The 25,737-nt window shown below is 42.5% G+C and overlaps 2 protein-coding genes across 10 annotated transcripts in view; one reads left to right on the top strand and one right to left on the bottom strand.

Moving 5' to 3' along the window:
• The window catches only part of LOC112811891 (olfactory receptor 2M3-like), a 36,355-nt gene extending 19,262 nt beyond the window's left edge, over positions 1 to 17,093 (bottom strand). For 3 of the 4 annotated variants that reach the window (XM_073902785.1, XM_073902781.1, XM_073902784.1), the window contains exons 1-3: positions 16,958 to 17,093; positions 8,815 to 8,934; positions 1,109 to 1,333 (exon numbers count right to left, since the gene is read on the bottom strand). In XM_073902785.1, coding sequence (XP_073758886.1) covers positions 1,109 to 1,134 — 26 coding nt within the window. In that variant the 5' untranslated portion in view covers positions 1,135 to 1,333; positions 8,815 to 8,934; positions 16,958 to 17,093. The remainder of the gene's footprint in view (positions 1 to 1,108; positions 1,334 to 8,814; positions 8,935 to 16,957) is intronic. The other variant, XM_073902782.1, reaches the window with a different exon arrangement.
• Positions 16,927 to 25,737, top strand: part of CFAP144 (cilia and flagella associated protein 144) — a 20,043-nt gene continuing 11,232 nt past the window's right edge. For 4 of the 6 annotated variants that reach the window (XR_012381261.1, XM_025856668.2, XM_073902794.1 and 1 more), the window contains exons 1-3: positions 16,927 to 17,044; positions 17,184 to 17,431; positions 20,298 to 20,357. Coding sequence is in view for 5 of the 6 variants with exons in the window: in XM_025856668.2 (XP_025712453.1) it covers positions 17,206 to 17,431; positions 20,298 to 20,357 (286 nt within the window). In the remaining variant the exon portion in view is untranslated. The remainder of the gene's footprint in view (positions 17,045 to 17,183; positions 17,432 to 20,297; positions 20,358 to 25,737) is intronic. The other 2 variants (XM_025856669.2, XM_073902795.1) reach the window with 2 other exon arrangements.

Below are 25,737 nucleotides of genomic sequence, written 5' to 3'. Positions count from 1 at the left end.
GTAAATGTTTTTCTTCTGCAACTATGCATGTGGTCATATATTCTTCTTTATTCCTTTAATGCATCCTTTAGTTCACTTATCCAGTTCACCAAAATTGTCAAAATTATTATAATAAAATTGTTAAGACTATATCTTTACTGTGTGTTTTGATTTTTGCAGATTTAAGGGGACTAGCCTTGAAGAGAGAATCAAAGGGGACTTTTACTTATCTGTATTGGTTCAATGTTTATAATAACTGTATTAATGGTCATTTGTATAACTAGAGAAAAATAAAGGGAAGTTACAAATGACAGTAAAAGTACCTTCGGGGTTTCTGGTGTAATTGGGCTATCACTGTCAGCTTCGAGGCTCCTAATAGCGCTGATCTTCGATGACCGACTTACGCGTCAAGGCTAGTTCAAGGCGGAGAAAAATTTCTCAGGCAGCATCCACCAGCTGAATCGGGAGCCCGCCTTGGGACTGCACATGTGGCTTCCCAAGCGTCATCCCCGGCCCCAAGCTTTGAGCATCCCCGCCAGCTCTGCTTTAGCTTGACGCTTCCCAGGAGGATACAAGAACTGTCGGTTATACAGAGCTACACTTTTCTCAGCTCAATTAAGCCAGAAGTAAACGTCTTGATCACTTTTCCTCCTCCCCCCACCCCTGCTGTGAGTCTCCAAGTTTGTTCCCCAGTTAACGGGAGCCATTCCTGGGTCCCTTTACCCCAAGAGGTCCTGGCTGGCTATGGCCCAACTAAGCCACAGCGGAGTTGCTCTGAAGTGAGAAGTCCTGGGGGGGCTTGTTAAATTCCATGTCTAAGAATATGGAAGGAGCATCATTAAGAACTTCAGCTTGTTAGACATCTGGGCGAATGGCAGCAGCTACTCAGGAAGATCACAAGTGACCCAGTGTCCCTCAGGGGCCTCTGAAGAAACTTGCTTTCTTTTACCCGACTTTACCCCAAGTGTGTACACAAACATGTGCTTGCACCTTCACCTTCACCACCACCATCACCTGTCACGTCCATCAGACTTTACATCACCACAACCACATCACCCCACTAGTGTTCACCTTGTGTTTATTTGCCATCACTCCCAAATTATCACCCTTTCCCTAGTGCATTACTGACCTCAGTATTATCACCCAACTCAGCATCTCTCCACCACCAACATCAGTATCGTCATCATCCCCTTATCATGCTCCAACCTCACTAGCTCCACCAGTCCGTCAGTCCATCAAGGCCATGAGTTCCATGAGTTCTTGACGCTTGATGCTTCCCAGGAGGCCAGCGCTGTGATAGGGTATCTGCAGCTCATGAGAAAAGAGCAGCGTCCTGGAGCTTTGGAGAATACGCCTTTATTTGAAAAAAGAAGAAAAGAGAAATATTTTAAAATAGCTGTTCTGTGATTTCAGTCAGGTACAAGAGGACAAAGCAGGCCACGTGAAGATAACAGACTGAGATAAGAAGGCATTAAGTCTCATAAAATGAATTGAACACAGTATTCAAAAATAGCCTGAACTGGAAATAGTAAATGGAACAATGGACCCTGCACAAAAATGTAAATAGTCACAGAATACAGGGGGAAAGAAACAAAATTACAATGATTACTGAATGAAGGTGAGTTGCAAAGATCCACTGCAAGTATTAAAGAATTTCTAAAGAAGAAAACACTAAATGGATCAGAGGCAGTATACGAAAGTATATCAGAAACCTTTCTGAATCTCAAAAGAAATTCTCTGAAGATCAAAATGCCCCACTATATTCTAGGGAAAATTAATGAAAGAGGTCTATATCTGCACATATTCACCTGATGATTTGTTCTCCACACTGTAGCCAGAAAGATCCATTCAAAATATGAGTCTTGGAAGATCATCCCCAGCTTTAAATAGTTTAATAACTTTCCAGGGCTCTTAAGATAGAGAAGGAATTCCAAGGCCCACAGTTTGATTCTGCACCTCTCCACATGCTCCCCCTCGCTTTCTGCCCAACTGGCCTTCCTTCTGTTGCTTGCATGCGCCATGCTCCTGCTGGTGTTAGGAAGTTGGTGTATGTTGTTCTCTCCTCCTGGAAATGCCCTCAACGCTCCCCCTAAAGTTCCTCTTGTTAACTCCTACTTTGGGATCTCATACATAACTTCCTTGAGGAAAGCTTCCCAGACCTCTCTAACTAGACTAATGTCCCTGTTAAGTGTTCTTGTAACACCATGTACCTTCCACGTTAGTACTTCTAACAACTAGATTTATATTTATGTGTATGATTCTTTGATTACTATCTGCTTGTCCCTTAGAGTATAACATCCACAAAGGCAGAGACCAAGGAGCAAGGTCAAGTTTTATAGCATCATCTCAACTGACAGGATGTACATGCAGCATCCAACTGGCCCATGGTAAACACACACATCCTTGCAACCCCAAATGGCAGTGCAGGCATTACTGCTGCCAGCTCCTCTTCCTGCCTTTAGGGACCTCTCTGGTCTGCCTCTTGCCTTAAGTACTCCCCAGCTGGGAAGGAGGCACCAGTCTCACTCATCCTCCAAACTCCAGGGACGGGACCCATGTCAATCTCCCAGTCGCTCATGGTGCACCTGTCGAACTGCAGTCTGGGGTCAGGGTAGGGAGGAGGCCTAGAGTTGCTACAGCTCAGCACAGATCTCTCTCTGTGGCCCCTCTGACCCATTCTCTTAGAGCTTTCCCCACATGATCCGTGAGGGGCCAGGGAGTACCCACTCCCCTCATACATTACTCTCCCCTAGCACAAAGCCTACACGTGCTCTCCTATGTAATGAATCTCCCTTTTATGTTTCAAGTCTTTCCATGTAGTCTACCAGTGTGTGATGCTGGGTGATGATCACAGGACTGCTTTACGTCTAGCAACTCATTGAGGCTCTTTGAGAAAGTGGAACTTTAGCCAAACTTTTAATGTAACAGGAAAAACCCCAGTCAACATCATGTTATGACTGCACTGCTGAAAGTTGGGAAGATAAAGAATAGGAATCAGCCATAATCCCACTTCTCTAAAATCAATGGCATCTTCTTTTTCATGGTATTCTTTCTTCCATTATCTTACCAAGTACAGGATCTGTATTCATTGTATGCTGGTCCTTTTGTAAATTGCTTTTTTTCCCCCCACTTCATGTTATATCCCATGCATTGTTCCAAGTTGTGCCACATCCAACATATCTCAGGTGAATGCACAATAACATACACAGTTTGACAAAACTTTCTTTTATCAACAATACTGAAATGAACATCTTTACACATGCAGAATTCTTCATTCTTGGACTGATTCCTTAGGAGTGATTGCTAAAATTGGTGTCACAGAGTATGCTGGCCGTCTGATTTTTCTGGCCAGTATCCGTTCTCATTGCTTCTACTGATAGTGCCTTGAAAATTTTCTCCATAAAAGAGAAAATGTTGGTATGTTGTGTTTTCATTTTCATCCAGTTCAAAATACTTCTAATTTTCCTTGTTTATTTCTTCTTTGGTCCATGGGTTATTTAGAAGTCTGTTATTTAGTTTCCAGATATTTGTAGATTCTCTAGAAATCTTTGTTACCGATTCCTAATTTAATTTCACTGTGGCCAGAGGACACACTCTCTATGACCTGAATACTTTTCAGTTTACTGAGACTTGTTTACTAGCCCAGAATATATACTGTATTGGTCAAATATCCCCTATGTGCTTGAAAGAAATGTTTATTCTGCTGTTGTTGGATGGAGTGTTTTATAAATGTCAATTAGCTCAAGTTGTTTGCTAATGTTGTTGAAGTCTGCTATATATCTGGATTTTGCATCTACTTGTCTTACTGATGATTGAGAAAAGAGTATTGAGATTTCCAAAAATGATTGTGGATTTGTCCATTTCTCCTTGGAGATCTCTCTGGTTTTGCTTCACTTATGGTGAAGGTCCTGTTACCTGATGGCTTTCCAGGGCCCCTCCCAGAGCATCCTCACCACCAAAATCAACAGCTTTGAGGGAGAGCCAGGGTGCAGCAGACCCTCAGCAAGTACAGTTAGGAGCACCCCTAGACCAGCCTGCCAGACTTCCTCTGCATCTCCCAAATTCGTTTTTGCTATTCTTATTTTAGTCACATGGTGCTTGTTTAGATTTGCCTATGTTTACCAGTTTCTTTGTTCCTTCATTGCCATGCCAGTTACCAGTGTATTGCCTGTTGGCTCAAAATCACTCCGCATTGTGTGCTACTGGACCTGGACCCTGAAACATTTCTCCTTTACCAGCTGACAGGTTGTAATGTTAAACAGTGTCAGTAGATGGCACCAAGCGGTTCACCCAGGAGGAAGGGGCTTTCCTTTCTGTTTCTAGTGTGCTTCTGTTCTTCTAACTCCTACAGCCAGGGGGACTGCCAGCAGTCTGCAAGCACGCTGCAACAAGTTTTGCAGTCACTAGTGGAAGGCTTCCTACTTACCAATCCTAGTTTGTGGTCCCCTGCGCTGGCCTTACTTCTTGCATTTCCTACTTCCTGGGATCAAAATTTCTTATCCTTTGTTTTTTGGTCTTTTTTTTTCTTAAATAAGAGTTTATTAGTGGTAAATTCTCTTTATTCAGCACTTGGTCTTAAATGATGGACATGTCTTTATTTAGCACTCAGTCTTGAATGATAATTTGGCTGGGTATAAAAGTCTAGATTACTAGTTATTTCCTCTTGGCACTTAGAAAATAACATTGCACTGTCTTCTGTTTTTCATTGTTTAAGATTTCTGCTTTGAGTTTAATTCCTTTATGGATAACCTGTCTATTCTCCCTTACTGCTTTTAAGATCTCTTTATCTTTAATGTTCACAGTTTCACTCAATGACTATATTTTTTCATTCTGGGGTTGGTTCTATTATTTGTTTGTTTGTTTTGCCATCTGTTCTTTAGTATCTTGCATTTTTTTTAGAAGATCAAGTCCTTATTTTATGCCTTTAATTACATGAAATTATTGGTGAAGTGTTTGTGTAACTATGCCCTTTGTTATTTCTGCTGACCATCCTCATGTGAACTGTTTGCTCATGTGTTTTGTAATTTTGGATTGTGAACTCGTCTTCAGTGGGGCTTTCCTTGTGGCCTGGGCTATGGCAGTGTTCCTACAGACTGATAAACTTTGTATCTAACACCTCAGAGGTAACATTGACCTGAAACCAGTTTAATTTGTGGCTTTGGGTTTCTACATCACATAGTTCACATTTTGGACTCAAAACCCAGGCAAGAGGTAGGAACAGGATTTCAATATCTCAAGAGAAACTTTTTTTTTTTTAATTCGGATCCCAGTCAGAGACCTTGCCATTTCTTTGTGATGATAGATAGTTGTTTTAGTTCCATCAAGATAAGCAGCAAAACCCAAGACCCTGGCAGGTAACAAATCAATAATCCACACCCCACACCATCCTAGACTGCCATTAGCATCACCCCAAGTACTTACCTCTCTTTATTTTTTACATCTGGACATTTCCTTTTCATATTCTATGGTGTGGCTGCACCATAATTTACCTAAGTCCTTATTTATAAGCATTGAGGTGGTTTTCCATTTTTCTTTTACTCTAATAAACAATATCACCATGAACATTCTCATAGGTATTGAATATTATGGGTATTATTTAGTATCAATCTTCCAGGTTGTATGAAAATTTTTTTCCAGCAGCATTCAACAACACAAGGAAGCCAAACTGTTGGAATCACCCAGATTGGGCTTTCCCCCCCCAGGAAAGCACAATAAAAAGATATGGCAAGAGAGTTTAGAACTATGGTAAGAAAATCATTGAAATTATGAATCATAGATTCTGAAGTGTGTGAGGAGAGAAATAAAGATAACAGGGGAATCAGAATTAATAAGAAGAAAGTAAGAGTCAGTGGTTGTAGGCCCCAGTGAAGTGGAAACAAATGAATGATTACACTGTAAGTTCAGGAAGTAGTGGTCAGAAAATGGAATGTCTGAATACATGATTTCAGAAGTAGGATAATTCTTGGGTAATGGAAAAGACCAGGTAAGGTCATAAGCAACTGAAGTAGAATGTAGGTGGTGTACATTATTGATAAAGAAATCAAAGAAAGGAGAAGCCAGAACATTGAATGGGATCATCTACTTGGACACTGAAGTCACTCAAGATGATGGACTCAAGGGGCACCTGGGTGGCTCAGTTGGTTGAGCATCTGCCTTCTGCTCAGGTCATGATCCCAGGGTTCTGGGATTGAGCATCACGTCAGACTCCACGCTGAGCAGGGAGTCTGCTTTTCCGTCTCCCTCTGCCCCTCCCCCTGCTTGCGTTCTCTCTTGTTCACTCTCTCTCTGTCAAATAAGTAAAATCTTTAAAAAAAAAAAAGATGATGGACTCAAGACTAAGACTTTGAGACAAGCGCAAAGTTTTCATAGAAAAAAAAAAGAGTAACCAGGAGATCTGAAGGTGACAGTGCCCTGAAGTTGACAGTGCCAGGGAAATGGTAAGTAGCAAAACTTCTAAGGAGCAAGAGATTTTCTTATTTATTTATTTATTTATTTATTTATGTATTTATTTATTGAGATTTTCTAATTAGAAGAGAGAAATAATGGTTTGGAGGAGTCAGTTGTAAAAAATATAATGTCCAGATGTAAAAAATAAAGAGACGTAAGTACTTGAGGTGATGCTAATGGCACATCTGCACCCTGAAGAACTGTAGAGTTTGGGAGGAACAGACCTTATCTGAGACATATGCGAGAGGAGCAGTGTCTTCAAGGAGAATCCAGGTTACAGTTAAAGCCAGGAGATACCAGGGACAGGAAACAGAGGAACAGTCTAAGGAAACAGGAAGTTTTCCAGTCATGTATCTGGACTTCCAAAGAATACAACAGTTTTGTGAAGTACACAAGGATATGGGTGTTGGGTTAAGGAAGAAAAGTCAGAATATTATGGTGTTAAGAGTACAGGAGAGATTTGGGTGATGGTCAAAGAAATCAAGAATGGTAAGCAGAGAGAACTGCTACATCATCAGACAAGGGGAAGGGTACAGTAGTCTCCTAAATCACCTGACATGCAGATGGGCATCGCAGATAGTAAGCAAGGAAGTCCAAATCTAGTTACTAGGTACTCAGGACTTACTGGCTTTGGTCCTATTTCTGCCTCCAGGTAAGGGTCAGGCAACAAACCAAGGGACCCCAGGGACCAAAGAAGAAAGCTACACTGTAAAGTTCTGTTCCTACCAGATCCTGTCCAGAAACATGGGAGAGGGTCACGCTGACAGTGCTCTGTGCCATTTTGTGCACCCTCCTGCATGCCCCCTAAGCCCTTATGTCACCCACGGCCTGCCTATCTAGTTCCCTGTCTGGCCTACAGTATCCTTATTGGTAAAATGGATGTAATATCTCTGATCACCTCATATTCATGGAGTTACATAAATGATGTAAAGGGCTTTGGAAAATGTAGTAAGTTAAATAGCTGGAGGAACAGACTTCTCCCCACTTTGCCCACACCTGCTTCAGATCCATTCTCTTGGTCCCAAGCCTCTAACTGTATCGCAGCCCTTCGATCAATCTTTGCCTAGTGAGGGACAAAACTACATGTTATCTCAAAGAATAAGGACTAATATTACAGCCCCATTTCTTCTCTTTGCTATTGCCTGTGATCACTCTCCAACTTAGCACCTGGCGCCATTTCCCTGGCTGGCAGACCAGCTGACTGCCCAGAAGGGAGGGGCACACATATTTCATAATGGGCATTCAGCCATGGGATGATGCGAGGGCTGGTGTGGGAGATAAATGCTGGGGTAGGTCTGAGCTTATGTCCAGTTACTCCTTTTTGCCAAGATGAGTAACTAGAGAAATGCCATTTGGAAAAATGATAAGAAAGCTGCCCCGGATTTCCTCATCTCAGCCCCAGACTCCACCTGCCCACTCTCTCCCCTCATGCTCTCGTTTTCCAACCCACCTTCCTCTCCTGTCTAACTCTTAAGGCTCTCAGACTGCTCCCCAGCACCGTCTACCTCTCTCAGCTTACTGCCCTACCTCTTTCCCTCCTCTGACTAGAGCTATCCCTTCTTGCCACCCTACCTTACAGATTTCCCTGTCAAAATCTTCCTCTATTCCTTCCAGACCATCCATTTGCCGCTCTGTTCATCTCGCTCCTCTTTCCTATTAGTCCTTTGTCTTTGCTCCTACTCCTCCTTCCAACCCTTCTTTCTAGATCTTTGGAGTCTGGTCCTCACCAACATTCCAGCCAACCCCAACCAGACCTCTGTGATTCACAAATCTTATCCCGGAGAGATTATTTCCCTGTGAGTGGGACAGTTCTGATGCCATCCAGCATTGCCAGAACTGTGATCTCCAGGAGCCTGACCTGGTGAGCGTTGGGAATTCAAGAGAATGCCAACCAACATTCAGGTTGGAAGGTAAGCTCTGTTAGTTACAGGACCCCTTTTCCATGATGGTGTTTTCAGCCATAACCTGGTTATCTATTACCTATATTTTGTCTTTATTCTTGTAAATCCCCTTCAGATGCCAGAGACACCTTTAACAAGACCCTTTTTCTAGAGAATCTGTTTCTTTCCTCTTTCCCAATTAGCCAGCCTGAATGAGCTTCTACATTTATAACTGGCTTCTCCATGGAACTTGGTCTGTGACCACAGAGCAAACAGCAAGATCAGTGACACAAAGTAGAGAAGAGTGAGTGGAAAACATCTAATCTGATCTCTAGGCAGGTAAGTCCTATTGATCTGTGCTGGATTAAAGTGAGTGCAAGAATGGGTGACCCCTAAGAACTCACACACAGAGCAGAAGGCCCCTATTATAGACATATGGGGATTCAAGGTTTTGGTCTGGTTCCTCCAAGACTCTATTTTTCTGCATCCTAGAATTGTAGAAACTTACCAGCGACTTTCTGCCTTTGAGAAATGCCTCTTGCAAGAAGATGGGGGGCTTTCCATTATGTTCTCATCAAAGCTCTGAAGGTTGAACTTCTGTACCCCAGAAAATGGCAGGTAGCTGAGCCTAGGAGGCAAGGACACATCCAGATCCTACTCAGATGATAGGATGATATACTTTTTTTAAAAAGTGCTCTCTTCAAACCGATACATAGATTCAGTGGAATCACCATCAAAATCCTAACATATTTTTAGGAAACTTGACAAACTCATTATAATTTGGGTGGACAGGCAAAAGGGCCAAGAATAGCCAAGACTCTCTTAAGAACTGGTGGGAACAATTTTCCTACCAGATACCAGGATTTGTCACAAAAATTATAGTAATTAAGATAGTGATAGTGTAGCAGTAGTGCTAACATAGACAAAGAGACAAGTGGCATAGAAGGGTCCAGACACAGGTCCCCACATATGTGGGCACTTGACTTAAGACAAAAGTATCATAGCAGAACCACGGGGATGGGCTGTCTTTTCAATAAATTGGTTCTTCGTCCATTGGATACTTTGACGGAAATAAATTAAGCTAGATTCCTAGCACATAACTGCACTCAAAACTACATAACAATTCAAAACTCATAACTACACTCAGCTTCAGGTAAAACATACATCTAACTGTAAAGAGTAAAAACAAATCATGTAGAATTGCCCCGGTCTCGCATGGCTACTGAGCACTTGAGATGTGTTATTCATTATAAAATTTGCACTGGATTTTAAACACAGTATGAAAAAACAATAAGATATCTCAACAGCATTTATATTGAAATGTTGAAATGATAATTTAGACATATTGGATTAAATAAAATATCTTTTAAATTAACTGAATCTGTTTCTTTTTGCTCTTTAGAAAATTTTAAATTGCTTGTGTGACTTGCTTCCTATTTTTATTGGGCAGTACTGATTTGAAGGTAATACAAGAAAATATCATCACACCATCAATTAGAAAAAATGTCTTCAGTGTCATTTAGAAAGCACTAATCTTAAAGGGAAAAACTGATATATTTGACCACATTTAAATTTGAAGAAGATACTATAAAGTGTCTTTCAAGTTATCAAAACAATACCATTAAGGGGCAAATCATACAGTGGGAAAATAAATTTGCAGGACATGTTACAGCTCTCAAAGGGCTTATTATATCCATAATATATAAAGAACTCCAACAAATTGATAAAGAAAAGACAAACAATACAAAAGAAAAATAGAAAAAGATTTGTAACAGGAACTTCACAAAAGAGGATATCCAAATGACCAATAAGCATACAAAAGAAGTTGGCCAACCTCATTAGTCAATAGAAAAATACAGATTAAAACCATAATGAGATGCACTCCCAAGCATATAGCCAACAAAATGTTTGTACATGGGCACCAAGAGACATCTACAAAAAATGTGCATACAGCATGATTTGTAATAGTCCATATTGAAACAGACCGGTGTCCATTAGTAGTAAAATGAATAAACAAACTGTTATAGTCACAAAAGTGAACAGTACACAGGAATGAAACTACAACCACACACAACAGCATAGATGAATTTCACAAACAATGTTGAGCAGAAGAAGTCAAATGCAAAAGCATGCATACTGTCTGATTCCATTTACACAAAGTGAAAAAAACGGGCAAAATGATCTGTGGTGTTAAGAGTCAGGATAGGGGTTACCTTTGAGGAGAAAGGGGAAGACAGGGTTTGGGTGAGGGTATGAGAGAGACCTCTTGGGGTGCTGTTAGTGTTCTAGTGTCGGCCTCTGTGATGGTTACATGTATGTTCTTGTGGTAAATCAGTATGAGCTACCCATTCTGCGGGAAAGCCCTTTTTTTGTGAATGTGTGATGTTTCACGATAAAAAGTTTCTGTTAGGATTTTTAAACATGAGTGCTTATCAAGAATCCCTAACTTGTAACTGTGAGTTCTCACTGGTTGTAGTGTCAGGCAGAGGGTGCAGGGGGCTCCCACAAAGGACCCAACAGCTCTCCCCTTTTACCTCCCCTCCCCATCTACCAAATGTAGAGACGATCATATTGTCTCTTTATTTGTTAATATGGTGAATTGATATTTCCAAATACCAACCCAACCTTACACCTCTTGGACAAACCCCATTTGGCTATGGTATACTAATCTTTTTATATATTGCTAGATATAATTTTCTAATACTTAGTTAAGAATTTTTACATATATGTTCATGAGGGTTATTTATCTTTAGTTTTCTTTTTTGTAATCATTTGTCTGGTTTTAGTGTTGATGTAATGCTGACCTCAAAATGAGTTAGGAAATGGGACACCTGGCTGGCTCAGTCAGCAAAGCATGTGACTCTTGATCTCAGGGTCATGAGTTCGAGCCCCCACATTGGTGGGTGTAGAGCTTACTTTTAAAAAACTTTTTTCTTTTAATTAAAAAATAAAAACCAAAAAAAAAATGAGTTGGGAAATGTTTCTTCCACTCCTGTTTTCTGAAAGAGTTTGGGTAGGAGCGGTATCTTCTTCATTATATGTTTGACAGATTGACCAGAGAAGCCATCTGGGCCTGGAGGGTATATTGTGGGAAGTTTTTCAATTACAAATTGAATTTTTAAAAAAATAGATGTAAAGATATGCAGATTTTCTATTTCTTCTTTTTTTTTCTTTTTTTGTCAGTTCTGGAAATCTATCCTTCACAGAAGTTACCCATTTCATCTAAGTTTTCAAACTTCTTTTTTTTTAAAGATTTTATTTATTTATTTGACAGAGAGAGAGAGAGATCATAAGCAGGGGGGAGGGGGGCAGAGGGAGAGGGAGAAGCAGGCTCCTGGCCGAGCAGGGAGCCCGACCAGGGGCTCGATCCCAGGGCCCTCAGATCATGACTTGAGCCAAAGGCAGACGTTTAACCAACTGAGCCACCCAGGCACCCCTAAGTTTTCAAACTTCTACATTGCTTTTTCTCCTGTCAATGGGCCACATTTCCCTACTTCTCCAACTGTCTGCTCTTCTAATAGTTTTAATTGAGGCTGTCCTTTGTGAATGTTACATTGTTGAGTGCTGGATTTTGTTGTCTTTCTTTGAAAGGTGTTGGAAATTTTTCCGGGAGGCCGAATGGCCACTTGTGGATCCATCTGATACTTTCCGAGCCTTGTTTTGAAGCTTCATTAAGGAAAGGCTAGAGCAACCTTTTCTCTAAGGTTTGCTTAGTCCTATTACTAAGGTGTAAAATTTGGGGGCCTCTACCCAACACCTTCAACGAGGACTCTCTATCCTGTCTGGTCAGAACTCACCTTTCTCTCAGCCCTGTATGAATTCTGGGTGTTGCTAAGCTCACAGCTTCCCAAGCCATTCCTTCACCGAGTTTTTCCCTTCATAGTATCAGGCAAGACTCAAGGGGTTTCCATGCACATTTCTGGTGCTCTTTCGCTCTCTCTCCCACCCCTCCCTCCAATTCTTGGGGCTCCACAAATTTTCAGCCACCTCAACCAGGAGGTATCACCTGCTTAGCTCGGGTTCCTCGTCCATGCATATTTCAGAAAGTGTCTCCAGGCAGAAATCCGGAGCAACTGTAGGGCTCATCTCCTTCGACTCCCTTCTTTCAAGGAATAAAAGTCCAGCACTGCTCAATACCCAGGCCCTGCGCTTAAATGTCTGCAGCAGGAGGGCAAGCCCAGAAGGAAAAATCTTGTTTTATTTTTTTACTCTGTATTTTGCCTCTCTGATCTCCCTACCCAAATAGACACTAACTCTGTACCATGCAGAATCGATCTTGTACCATATAGAGTTGGTCTGTTTGTAGTTTTAGGGAAGAGTATTATATTATAAACCTTAGGCTTTTATAGTTTTTTTCTATCACCGCTGTTTTAAGATCCGCCCTCACTGCTGTAGTGCATCTAGTTTGTGGCTCTAAGTTCTGTACAGCAGCTCACCAGCATACAATGCTGATCTCTGTATTAGTTAAGACATATCATGTATCCATGATATGGATAGTTTTAATTTTTTTCTCCATAAAATTTTCATGCATCCTTTGTTAGGTTAATTCCTAGATAGTTGTTTATTGTTAACGTGAATGGTATTTTCTATTATATTTTTCTAGTTGATTTCCCTGTTAGTTGAGTCTCAACAACTGCTCCTAATTGAGAGGTAACACAGATTTCAAGAAAAATCTGCAACCCCAGACACTGGCTGAGAAGCTGGAGGACCAGGCCATCATGTTTTTCAACTCTACAGTTTTTTCAATACAGAGTCTCAAGAGTTTAGAAGCACACTGATGGCCTGGAATGTCCCCCAGGTAAGCAGAAGCTAGCCCCAGAGAGTCACTGGGCTGGCCTCTCCTGGGCTGGGCTGTGATGTGTTCAAAACCCATGTGAGGGCACCTGAGAAACATAATAATGTGGGGCTGGAGTGGAGAGAAGATGAAGCTGCAGTGACACCCGCCTCCCTTCCTTCTGAGCCTCCTCCTAACCCTAGACCTGTATGGAGGGAGGGTTGCTGGACCACTGGGCCCAGGCTGAAGAAAGGTCAGTTAGGGGACCAACACGGCCTTTGCTAGTTGTCTCAGAGCTAACAAGGTGGCTCCTAAGCAGAATGATGGTTCATTTCTATTTAGGTTTAGGAAGATAGTGAAGACTTCAGAGGCTGTTTGAGCCTTGCTAGAAAAAGGGACTCAGGTATGGCTCACAATAAGTAACAAAGGTGCTTCTCTAGCTCAGCCCTGATGTGATAAATCTGTTTGTGTTTTTGAATCACATAAGGGTTTATGTAATGATGTAAGCAGGAGAAAATCACAGTACTAACTGAGCAGACATCCAATCAGCCAGCAAACATTTACCAAACACCCATATCTGTCCATACTATGCCAGGTACTGGTCATGCAGAGATGGACCCGATATATTTCTTGTTCTCAAGTAACTTACATATAAACAAAGAATTTTAGTAAAGTATTCCAGTAACTATAGATTTGGAGTAGAGCATGCCACAGACAGAAGTTGGACTAGAGGCTATAGAGTCCAGCAGCTTTTTGAAAGAAGCTCACATGTACATGAGCTCCTTATAAATGGGTGTTCCCCAGACAGACACAAGGAAAAGAGCCTTCCAGGCCAAGGAGAAGGAGCAGTAGGAGCTAAAACAAGGAGGCATTAAGTAGCTAGCTGGGTTCAGGCTTGTCCCAGACCTACACACATCCTCAACTATGCTATGTCCTGAATGAATGAATGGATAGATGAATCAATGAAGTACTTAGTGGAAAAGAGCATGGGCTTTGGAGTCAAACTGTATTATATGAGGTATCTAGAGTGGTCAAATTCATAGAGAAAGTAAACCGGTAATTGCCAGAGGCTATGGGAGAGGGGGACCATGGGAAGGTGTTTAATGAATATCAGAAAATTCTGGAAATTGGTCTCACACAGTGTGAATATACTTAACACTACTGAATTGTATCCTTAAAAATGCTTCTAATGGTAAATTTTATGCTATGTGTATTTTACCAAAGTCTCCAAGTTACTTATATTAGGAAAGGGGTTCTTCTGTCTATATTATCCCACAGGTGATAAGGGCCAGAATAACTTGTCAGATTTGAAACGTCCTCTGTTTTATGAGACAGACATTGAGAGTTTTGATTCTAGTCATCTGCTTTAAAATGGAAGAGGTCTCACTATCTCCAGTGCTATTCAACACAGTACTAGAAGTCCCAGCCACAGCAATCAGACAACAAAAAGAAATGAAAGGCATCCGAATCGCCAAAGAAGAAGTCAAACTCTCACTTTTTGCAGATGATATGATACTTTATGTGGAAAACCCAAAGGACTCCACCCCTAAACTGCTAGAACTCATACAGGAATTCAGTAAAGTGGCAGGATACAAAATCAATGCACAGAAATCAGTGGCATTTCTATACACCAACAACAAGACAGAAGAAAGAGAAATTAAGGAGTCGATCCCATTTACAACTGCACCCAAAACCATAAGATACCTAGGAATAAATCTAACCAAAAAGGCAAAGAATCTATACTCAGAAAGCTATAGAATACTCATGAAAGAAGTTGAGGAAGACACAAAGAAATTGAAAAACGTTCCATGCTCATGGATTGGAAAAACAAATAATGTGAAGATGTCAATGCTACCTAGAGCAATCTACATATTTAATGCAATCACTATTAAAATACCATCCACTTTTTTCAAAGAAATGGAACAAATAATCCTAAAATTTGTATGGAACCAGAAAAGACCCCAAATAGCCAGAGGAATGTTGAAAAAGAAAAGCAAAGCTGGTGGCATCACAATTCCGGACTTCAAGCTCTATTACAAAACTGTCATCATCAAGACAGTATGGTACTGGCACAAAAACAGACACATAGATCAATGGAACAGAATAGAGAGCCCAGAAATGGACCCTCAACTCTATGGTCAACTCATCTTTGACAAAGCAGGAAAGAATGTCCAATGGAAAAAAGACAGTCTCTTCAGCAAATGGTGTTGGGAAAATTGGACAGTCACATGCAGAAGAATGAAACTGGACCATTTCCTTACACCACACACAAAAATAGCCTCAAAATGGATGAAAAACCTAAATGTGAGACAGGAGTTCATCAAAATCCTAGAGGAGAACACAGGCAGCAACCTCTTCGACCTCAGCCGGAGCAACTTCTTCCTAGAAACATTGCCAAAGGAAAGGGAAGCAAGGGCAAAAATGAACTATTGGGACTTCATCAAGATAAAAAGCTTTTGCACAGCAAAGGAAACAGTCAACAAAACCAAAAGACAACCGACAGAATGGGAGAAGATATTTGCAAATGACATATCGGATAAAGAGCTAGTATCCAAAATCTATAAAGAATTTATCAAACTCAACATCCAAAGAACAAATAATCCAATCAAGAAATGGGCAGAAGATATGAACAGATATTTTTTCCAAAGAAGACCTCCAAATGGCCAACAGACACATGAAAAAGTGCTCAACATCGCTCGTGTTACAGAAATCCAAATCAAAACCTCAATGAGATACCACCTCCCACCAGTCAGAATGGCTAAAATTAACAAGTCAGGAAACGACAGATGTTGGCAAGGAAGCAGATAAAGGGGAACTGTCCTACACTGTTGGTGGGAATGCAGGCTGGTGCAGCCACTCTGGAAAACAGTATGGAGGTCCTCAAAAAGTTGAAAATAGAGCTACTCTATGACCCAGCAATCTCACTAATGGGTATTTACCCCAAAGATACAAATGTAGGGATCCAAAGGGGTACATGCACCCCAATGTTTATAGCAGCAATGTCCACAATAGCCAAACTATGGAAAGAGCCAAGATGTCGATCAACAGATGAATGGATAAAGAAGATGTGATGTGTATATATATATATATATATATATATATATATATATATATATGTATATATATATATATATACACACACAATGGAATATTATGCAGCCAACAGAAAAAAAAAAACCGAAATCTTGCCATTTGCAACAACGTGGAGAGAACTAGAGGGTATTTTGCTAAGCGAAATAAGTCAGAGAAAGACATGTATCATATGATCTCACTGATATGAGGAATTCGTAATCTTGGGAAACAAACTGAGGGTTGCTGGAGTGGGGGCGGGTGGGAGGGATGGGGTGGCTGGGTGATAGCCATTGCAGAGGGTATGTGCTATGGTGAACGCTGTGAATTGTGTAAGACTGATGAATCACAGACCTGTACCTCTGAAACAAATAATACATTATATGTTGTTAAAAAAAAAAAAAAAGAAGATAGTAGGAAGGGAAAAAATGAAGGGCGGGAAATCAGAGGGGAGATGAACCATGAGAGACGATGGACTCAGAAACAAACTGAGGGTTCTAGAGGGGAGGAGGGTGGGGGGATGGGTTAGCCTGGTGATGGGTATTAAAGAGGGCACGTATTGAATGGAGCACTGGGTGTTATACCCAAACAATGAATCATGGAACACTACATCAAAAACTAATGATGTAATGTATGGTGATTAACATAACATAATAAAATTAAATTAAAAAAATAATAATTAAAAAAAGATGAAATCAGAGGGAGAGATAAAAAATAAAATAAAATAAAATGGGAGAGGTTTCTGACTCCTTCCCAAATCTTTCTTAGGAAATGACTGTCCAAGGTGAGGTCCAATCCAGTCCATTACCTCCTGGGTCAGCTGCTGGACGTGTGCCCTCTCCTGGTGGTATACAGGGGCCGTCCTAGTAACCAGGATCTGGAGAGGCTGGGGAAGGTGAGTCCTCCGGCTTCAGGCTTCAGGCTTCCGAAGGAAGCGGGGTAAGAAATAAGGTTCTGGAAGTGGGGGAGGGATGGGCGGCCCCGGAGGGGGTCGAAGCGAGGCTGTAATCCGGGACGCTGTTGCCGGGAGACAGCGTGGGACGCCGTTGCCTGGAGATGGCGCTCCGCCCTGTCCCCCATCTCCCCAACCGGGCCAGCGTCCGGAGGGCAGTGAGAAGGAGCAGGACCGCACCCGGCACCGCCAAAGCCATGGCCGGACGCCAAAAGGAGAAGGTGATCCCAGATGAGGTCCACCAGAACCAGATCCTGCGGGAATTATACCTCAAAGAGCTTCGAACCCAGAAACTCTACACACAGTATCACGCGAATCCCCTCCGCAAGGGTGAGGGGCGCCCCGGGGCGGAGGTAGGGGACAGGGTGGGCGCCCCCCGGGAAGTGGGGGGCCGTGGGGGTGCGGGGCGGGGATGCATGGCCGGAGCAAAGTAGGAGACGCCTTCTCTGACCTCGCCCCCCTCCCTAGATTTCAGGCCTCTGACTCGGCGGGAGGTGCGGAAGGTCTCGCTCCACATCCCATCAAATACTTTAATATATTAAAATGCACACATATCGCGATTAAATAGTACTTTTGTCAAAAGTTTGAAATACTTTTTAAAATTTTGCTTTCGAAATAATTATATTTTGTGGGGTTTTGTGTTTTGTTTTGCTGTTTGTGTTTTGGTTTGTTGTTAATAAGCTAGTTGTGTTTGTTAATAAGCTAGTTGTTTGTTTTTCCAGGCTTCTCATACTGTCTTAGATGTTTGGAAAGTTCAGGGGTGGTGGACTCAGGGCTCATAGTGCCCTCCTGATAAAACGGCCCTGCCCCCACTCCTCACCTGGCACATTCCCTGGGTAGTTGCATCTGGTCCTGTAGCATCAGCTGCCCCTGAAGGCCACCGGGTCTCAAATCAGCTGCCCCAGACTCACACCCCAACCACCGCCCAGCTCTCTTCCCCTGGACAACCCATGGATACCTTAAACTCACCAGTTGGAAAACTGGGGGCATCTTGCACCTCTCCCCCACCTGCTGCTATTCCAGAGCATCTTGTTTGAGCGGAAGGTACTGCAATTGTTTTCTCTCCCAAGTTAGAAGCCTAGCAGTCATCCTCAGTCTCTTCCTCACTGCACACATCAAAGTGGTCACAGTCCTGGTTATTAACATTTTTCTCACCGACCCTTCCAGTGTTCGGACCTCAGTGAAAGACTATGGTGCATGTGGAGGCATCTCCACCTCTCCTCACTTACTTCCCCCCCACCTCTAAATAGGGCCTGAGTCCACCTCTCTCTCCAGCATCCCTGCCAAACCTCAGCAGGGCCCTGCTCACTTCGGTCTGTACTGATCTGATGGGCTCCTAACTACGCTCTTCCTCCAAGCCCACTGTCCCTTACACCACTGCTGGCTGGAGCTTTGCTAAAAGTGAGTTCGATCTCACCAGTCCCTCTGTAACCCTCAGTGGCCCACAGCTTCTGAACTGAGGTTTAAACTGCTCAGTACATAAGACCCCCGTGGATCTGGCTCTGCCACCCACCTAGCCTCATCGGGACTCCCCTCTCCAGCCACACACTGCTCCTTTAATAAATATTTTAGTGCTTACTCTGCACCAGGCACGAGCTCCCTTCTCTCCCACCATGTCTAAATAAATGGATTTCCTAAATATATCACACCTTTCCCCATCTTGTTACCTTCAATATCATTGTTTCTTCTTCCACAACTTCTCTCCCAATTTCTGGGCCTAATTAACTGTAGTCCACTGCAGCTCAGCTATGTAGAGAAAATGTAACGTCCCTTTCTAGATAAAAATTGTATATATTTAAGATGTACAACATGATGTTTTGATATACATATACAGTGAAATGCTTACAACAGTCAAGCTAAGTAGCATACCCATGTCACAGAGCTACCCTGTGTGTATGTGTGTGTGCGTGTGTGTGGGGGGTAGTGGTGAGGGCACAGAAAATGCAATGTCTTCGTTTTGCTCATAACTAACCTGGTTTTCCTCTGGAGCTCCCAACCAATTTCAGGAAAACAAATTAACAGTCAATTCTGTTTAAACTTGGTCCATTACCACAATTTAAATAATCCCTTCAGGCAATGTTCAGGCTTTCTAGGTCTCCCAGCTCCTGTCCCTTGGGCACATGATTAGTGTGATCCATTGGGGTAAAGTGAGGAAGTATTAGAATTAGAACTCGTATTTCTGCTAGAATTTGTATTTATGTTTACTTTTAGGTATAAAGAAAGAAATTATACTACTCATGGTAGTATAATACATAGAGACCATATAAATACACATTTATAGGTGTGTGCTCCGAAGTTTTTTTACTGGTAGGAGTCTGAGGAGTCTTGGAGACCACTGGTTCCTTCTGGCCTCTGCTCATTTCCTACTAGCCTCCACCTAGCTCACTCCACGGAATTACTCTGGCCTTCTCGATGTTTCTCAAACCCACCAAGCTCACTCTTGGATTCCCTCACTTTATTTGGAGCTCTGCTCACACAGCACATTCCCTCGCTTTATTTGGAACTCTGCTCTAATGCCCTTAGGGACCTGTCACCCCCACTCCCACCCCACCATCAACTCTCTACCCATGTAACATGATTTATTGTTCTACAGCTCACTTACTTTTGCCCAAGTATTTATTCGTTTATTGTCTGTCACCGCAAATGGAAGCTCAGGGAGTACAGGAACCTCCTCTGTTTACAGCCCTGTCTCCTGGGCATCAGTAATTATGAGTTGAATGGATGTCTGTGGATTCTGCACTTCTGTTATCACATAGCCTTCAGGGGATATATCACCATGTGTCTAACCTTGTTAGGCTGCATGGTTTGTCTGCATCCTCACTGACCAGCTGTTTAAGAGAACATTCTGCAACAATGAAATGTTTTGTATCTGTGCTGTCCAAAATGGGGGCCATTAGCCCCATGTGGCTGCTGAGCACTTGAAATGTGGCTAGTGTGCCTATGGAATGGATTTCTAAGTGTATTTAATTTTAACTATTCAAATTCAAGTAGCCACATGTGGCTGGTGGCCACTGTCCTGGACAGTGTCACTCTGGATTGTGAGGTCCTTGAGAGCCTTATTCCCAAGTGCCCAGCACAATACCTGACATGTGGCAGACACTCAGAAAATGCTCAGCAGGTGTCTGGCTAGGGTAAGTCTTCAAGAGGATGGGGCATTAATGTTTTAACGTGAACCTATGATGCTGTTTTTCTCTAGTTCACACAATCACCAGAAAGCCCATGTCTTGGCACGATAACCTAGAGGAACCCGCAGATGGTAAGTCCCAGGCTTTGTGAACACCACTGAGAGAGAGCACAGATAGGCAGGTGGCTGGAGAGAGCTGTCAGGGTAGTGTTACCCTGGGGCAACACTTTGATCATCTGAAAACTGGACTCACACTCGTGAAGCTCACAGGAGACTGACATATCCAACCATACAGCCAGTTCATTGACTGTCAAGCCAAGAAAAATGCTCCTAATGGCCTTAACAGTGCATTCATATATTCATTCATCAAACATTTTGCTGTTACAAGCAGAGGCTCTGAAGTCATTTTAATGGAGTTCAAATCCTGGTTCTACCACTCATTAACCGTGTGACTTCGGGCAAGTTTTAACCTCCCTGAACCTGTCTCTCACGTTGTTGTGAGGATTAAACAAAGGAAAGCAAGTACTCAGAGTATAGAACAGTATCGTACATGGCGATCAGGAAATGCTATTACTTTCATTATTACCATGAGACAGTCACTCTGATGGGGCGGGGGGTGGGGGAGGTGGAGACCTCATACCACAGTGAAGGAGACAGACGAGTAAATAGAGAGTAAAATTGGGATGGCAACAACAGAGAAAACAGGTGCCCTAGAGAGGCTGTGGAGTTCTGGGAAGTCTTCTTGGAGGAGGTGATAACAGGCTGAGGTGGAGTAGGTCAGGTGCAGAAGACCAGAAGGACATTCTGAGTTATACAGAAAGGCACAGAAATGAGAGACAGCAGTGTGGCCCAAGAAGGCAGGTGGCTGGGGACGGCTCTAGTATCCAGGTGGGTGGGCCACGCTCAGGACCGACGGAAGAGAGCTATTTGATGGAAGCCCTACCCTTCCTGAAAGGTCGCCTCCCTCCCCCCACCCCCTTAGAGTAGAATTTGATGGAGGAAAGATGTAAGGTTTACATAGGATGACAGGGTAGGAAGGTGGGGTGGGCAGGAGGAGGGAGGATCTCAGAGCATAGCAGAGACAGACAAGTGGATAGACTCATAGAGCATCGTCTGAGGAAGTAAGGATGTTATCTGTGGTGAAGAGACCAGCCCAGCTAGAGGAAAGGAGAGGAGCTGGGGCCTTGCAGTAATAAGGAGAGTAACAGGCAGCGAGGGACCTGAAAGCAAGCCAGGAATGTATTGCTAACTGCTTATATTATGGATAAGCTCAGCCCAGGGCCAGGTCCCCCTTCATTCTCAGTCATCTTGCTGAGGTGGATATTGGCCTCCCCATTTTCCAGATGAGCAGAGTGAGGCCCAGAGAAGTTAAACCACCCGTCAGGCTAGTAGCAGAAGGGCCAGGAATGTCTGACTAGGAAGCCCAGGTTCTTCCCGTTGTCAAACTGCCTCTCTCAAATTGAGACACGATAGGGTGGAAATTTATTTATTATTTTTTAGATTTTTTTATTTATTTATTTGAGAGAGAGAATGAGAGTTAGAGAGAGAGCATGAGAGATAGAGAGAGAGCATGAGAGGGGGGAGGGTCAGAGGGAGAAGCAGACTCCCCGCTGAGCAGGGAACCCAATGCGGGACTCGATCCTGGGACTCCAGGATCATGACCTGAGCCGAAGGCAGTCGCTTAACCAACTGAGCGACCCAGGTGCCAGGGTGGAAATTTAAAATGAAACCTTTGTAAGTCCTCAAACTATGGAGTTACAGTTAGGCGTGGGGTTGGCAGCCATACCTGTAGCAGTACAGAGGATTTGGTCTGCTTACAACCCTCCTCCTCACTCCGCCACAGCCACGTTGGCCCAGCTTGCTCGTGCCTCAGGGCCTTTGTTCTTGCTGCCTGTACTGTGCTTGTCCTCTTGCCTCGGTCTCAGGGCTGGCTCCTGCTTGGCATCCAGATCCTGGTCTCAAGTAGCCACCTCTGCTTCTTTTTTTTTTTTAATTTTTTTATTGTTATGTTAATCACCATATATTACATTATTAGTTTTTGATGTAGTGTTCCATGATTCATTGTTTGTTCATAACACCCAGTGCTCCATGCAGAATGTGCCCTCCTTAATACCCATCACCAGGCTAACCCATCCCCCCACTCCCCTCTAGAACCCTCAGTTTGTTTTTCAGAGTCCATCATCTCTCATGGTTCGTCTCCCCCTCCGACTTACTCCCCTTCATTCTTCCCCTCCTGCTATCTTCTTCTTTTTCTTTTTTCTTAAAATATGTTGCGTTATTTGTTTCAGAAGTACAGCTCTGTGATTCAACAGTCTTGCACAATTCACAGCGCTCACCGTAGCACATACCCTCCCCAATGTCTATCACCCAGCCACCCCATCCCTCCCACCCCCAACCACTCCAGTAACACTCAGTTTGTTTCCTGAGATTAAGAATTCCTCATATCAGTGAGGTCATAGGATACATGTCTTTCTCTGACTGACTTATTTCACTAAGCATAACACCCTCCAGTTCCATCCACGTCGTTGCTAATGGCAAGATCTCATTCCTTTTGATGGCTGCGTAATATTCCATTGTGTATATATACCACATCTTCTTTATCCATTCATCTGTCGATGGACATCTTGGCTCTTTCCACAGTTTGGCTATTGTGGACATTGCTGCTATAAACATTGGGGTGCACGTACCCCTTCGGGTCCCTACATTTGTATCTTTGGGGTAAATACCCAGTAGTGCAATTGCTGGATCGAATGGTAGCTCTAATTTCAACTGTTTGAGGAACCTCCATACTGTTTTCCAGAGTGGTTGCACCAGCTTGCATTCCCACCAACAGTGTAGGAGGGTTCCCCTTTCTCCACATCCCTGCCAACATCTGTCGTTCCCTGACTTGTTAATTTTAGCCATTCTGACGGGGATGAGGTGGTATCTCATTGAGGTTTTGATTTGGATTTCCCTGATGCTGAGCGATGTTGAGCACTTTTTCATGTGCCTGTTGGCCATTTGGATGTCTTCTTTGGAAAAATGTCTGTTCATGTCTTCTGCCCATTTCTTGATTGGATTATTTGTCTTTGGGTGTTGAGTTTGATAAGTTCTTTATAGATTTTGGATACTATCTCTATATCTGATAAGTCATTTGCAAATATTTTCTCCCATTCTGTAGGTTGTCTTTTGGTTTTGTGGACTGTTTCTTTTGCTGTGCAGAAGCTTTTTATCTTGATGAAATCCCAATAGTTCATTTTTGCCCTGGCTTCCCGTGCCTTTGGCGATGTGTCTAGGAAGAAGTTGCTGCGGCTGAGGTCGAAGAGGTTGCTACCTGTGTTCTCCTTTAGGATTTGGATGGACTCCTGTCTCACGTTTAGGTCTTTCAACCATTTGGAGTCTATTTTTGTGTGTGGTGTAAGGAAATGGTCCAGTTTCATTCTTCTGCATGTGGCTGTCCAATTTTCCCAACACCATTTGTTGAAGAGACTGTCTTTTTTCCATTGGACATTCTTTCCTGCTTTGTCAAAGATAAGTTGACCATAAAGTTGAGGGTCCATTTCTGGGGTCTCGATTCTGTTCCATTGATCTATGTGTCTGTTTTTGTGCCAGTACCATACTGTCTTGATGATGACAGCTTTGTAATAGAGCTGGAAGTCCGGAATTGTGATGCCGCCAGCTTTGCTTTGCTTTTTCAATATTCCTCTGGCTATTCGGGGTCTCTTCTGGTTCCATACAAATTTTAGGATTATTTGTTCCATTTCTTTGAAAAAAGTGGATGGTATTTTGATGGGGATTGCATTGAATGTGTAGATTGCTCTAGGTAGCATTGACATCTTCACAATGTTGGTTCTCCCAATCCATGAGCATGGAACGTTTTTCCATTTCTTTGTGTCTTCTTCAATTTCTTTCCTGAGTATTTTATAGTTTTCTGAGTACAGATCCTTTGCCTCTTTGGTTAAATTTATTCCTAGGTATCTAATGGTTTTGGGTGCAATTGTAAACGGGATCAACTCCTTGATTTGTCTCTCTTCTGTCTTGTTGTTGGTGTATAGGAATGCCACTGATTTCTGTGCATTGATTTTATATCCTGCTACTTTACTGAATTCCTGTATGAGTTCTAGCAGTTTTGGGGTGGGGTCTTTTGGGTTTTCCACATACAGTATCATATCATCTGCAAAGAGTGAGAGTTTGACTTCCTCTTTGCCGCTTTGGATGCCTTTGATTTCTTTTTGTTGTCTGATTGCTGTGGCTAGGACTTCTAATACTATGCTGAATAGCAGTGGTGATAGTGGACATCCCTGCCGCGTTCCTGACCTTAGGGGAAAAGCTCTCAGCCTTTCCCCATTGAGAATGATATTCGTTGTGGGTTTTTCATAGATGGCTTTTATGATATTGAGGTATGTACGCTCTATCCCTCTACTCTGAAGAGTTTTGATCAAGAAAGGATGCTGTACTTTGTCAAATGCTTTTTCTGCATCTATTGAGAGGATCATATGATTCTTGTTCTTTCTTTTGTTAATGTATTGTATCACGTTGATTGATTTGCGGATGTTGAACCAGCCTTGCAGCCCAGGGATAAAACCCACTTGGTCGTGGTGAATAATCCTTTTAATGTACTGTTGGATCCTATTGGCTAGTATTTTGGTGAGAATTTTTGCATCCATGTTCATCAAGGATATTGGTCTGTAATTCTCCTTTTTGATGGGGTCTTTGTCTGGTTTTGGGATCAAGGTAATGGTGGCCTCATAAAATGAGTTCGGAAGTTTTCCTTCCATTTCTATTTTTTGGAACAGTTTCAGGAGAATAGGTATTAATTCTTCTTTAAATGTCTGATAGAATTCCCCTGGGAAGCCATCTGGCCCTGGGCTTTTGTTTCTTGGGAGATTTTTGATGACTGCTTCAATTTCCTTAGTGGTTATAGGTCTGTTCAGGTTTTCTATTTCTTCCTGGTTCAGTTTTGGTAGTTGATACATCTCTAGGAATGCACCCATTTCTTCCAGGTTATCTAATTTGCTGGCATAGAGTTGCTCATAATATGTTCTTATAATTGTTTGTATTTCTTTGGTGTTGGTTGTGATCTCTCCTCTTTCATTCATGATTTTGTTGATTTGGGTCATTTCTCTTTTCTTTTTGATCAGTCTGGCCAGGAGTTTATCAATCTTGTTAATTCTTTCAAAGAACCAGCTCCTAGTTTCGTTGATCTGTTCTACTGTTCTTTTGGTTTCTAGTTCATTGATTTCTGCTCTGATCTTTATTATTTCTCTTCTCCTGCTGGGTTTAGGCTTTATTTGCTGTTCTTTCTCCAGCTCCTTTAGGTGTAGGGTTAGGTTGTGTATTTGAGACCTTTCTTGTTTCTTGAGAAAGGCTTGTATTGCTATATACTTTCCTCTCAGGACTGCCTTTGCTGTATCCCAAAGATTTTGAACAGTTGTGTTTTCATTTTCATTGGTTTCCATGAATTTTTTTAATTCTTCTTTAATTTCCTGGTTGACCCATTCATTCTTTAGTAGGATGCTCTTTAGCCTCCATG

The sequence above is a fragment of the Callorhinus ursinus genome, unplaced genomic scaffold (genome assembly GCF_003265705.2).
Source record: "Callorhinus ursinus isolate GAN/ISIS: 27379988/994484 unplaced genomic scaffold, GSC_fseal_2.0 scaffold18, whole genome shotgun sequence".
Classification (NCBI taxonomy): domain Eukaryota; kingdom Metazoa; phylum Chordata; class Mammalia; order Carnivora; family Otariidae; genus Callorhinus; species Callorhinus ursinus.
Note: the sequence above shows the minus strand (reverse complement) of the source record. Positions and strands in the feature narration are given on the sequence as shown.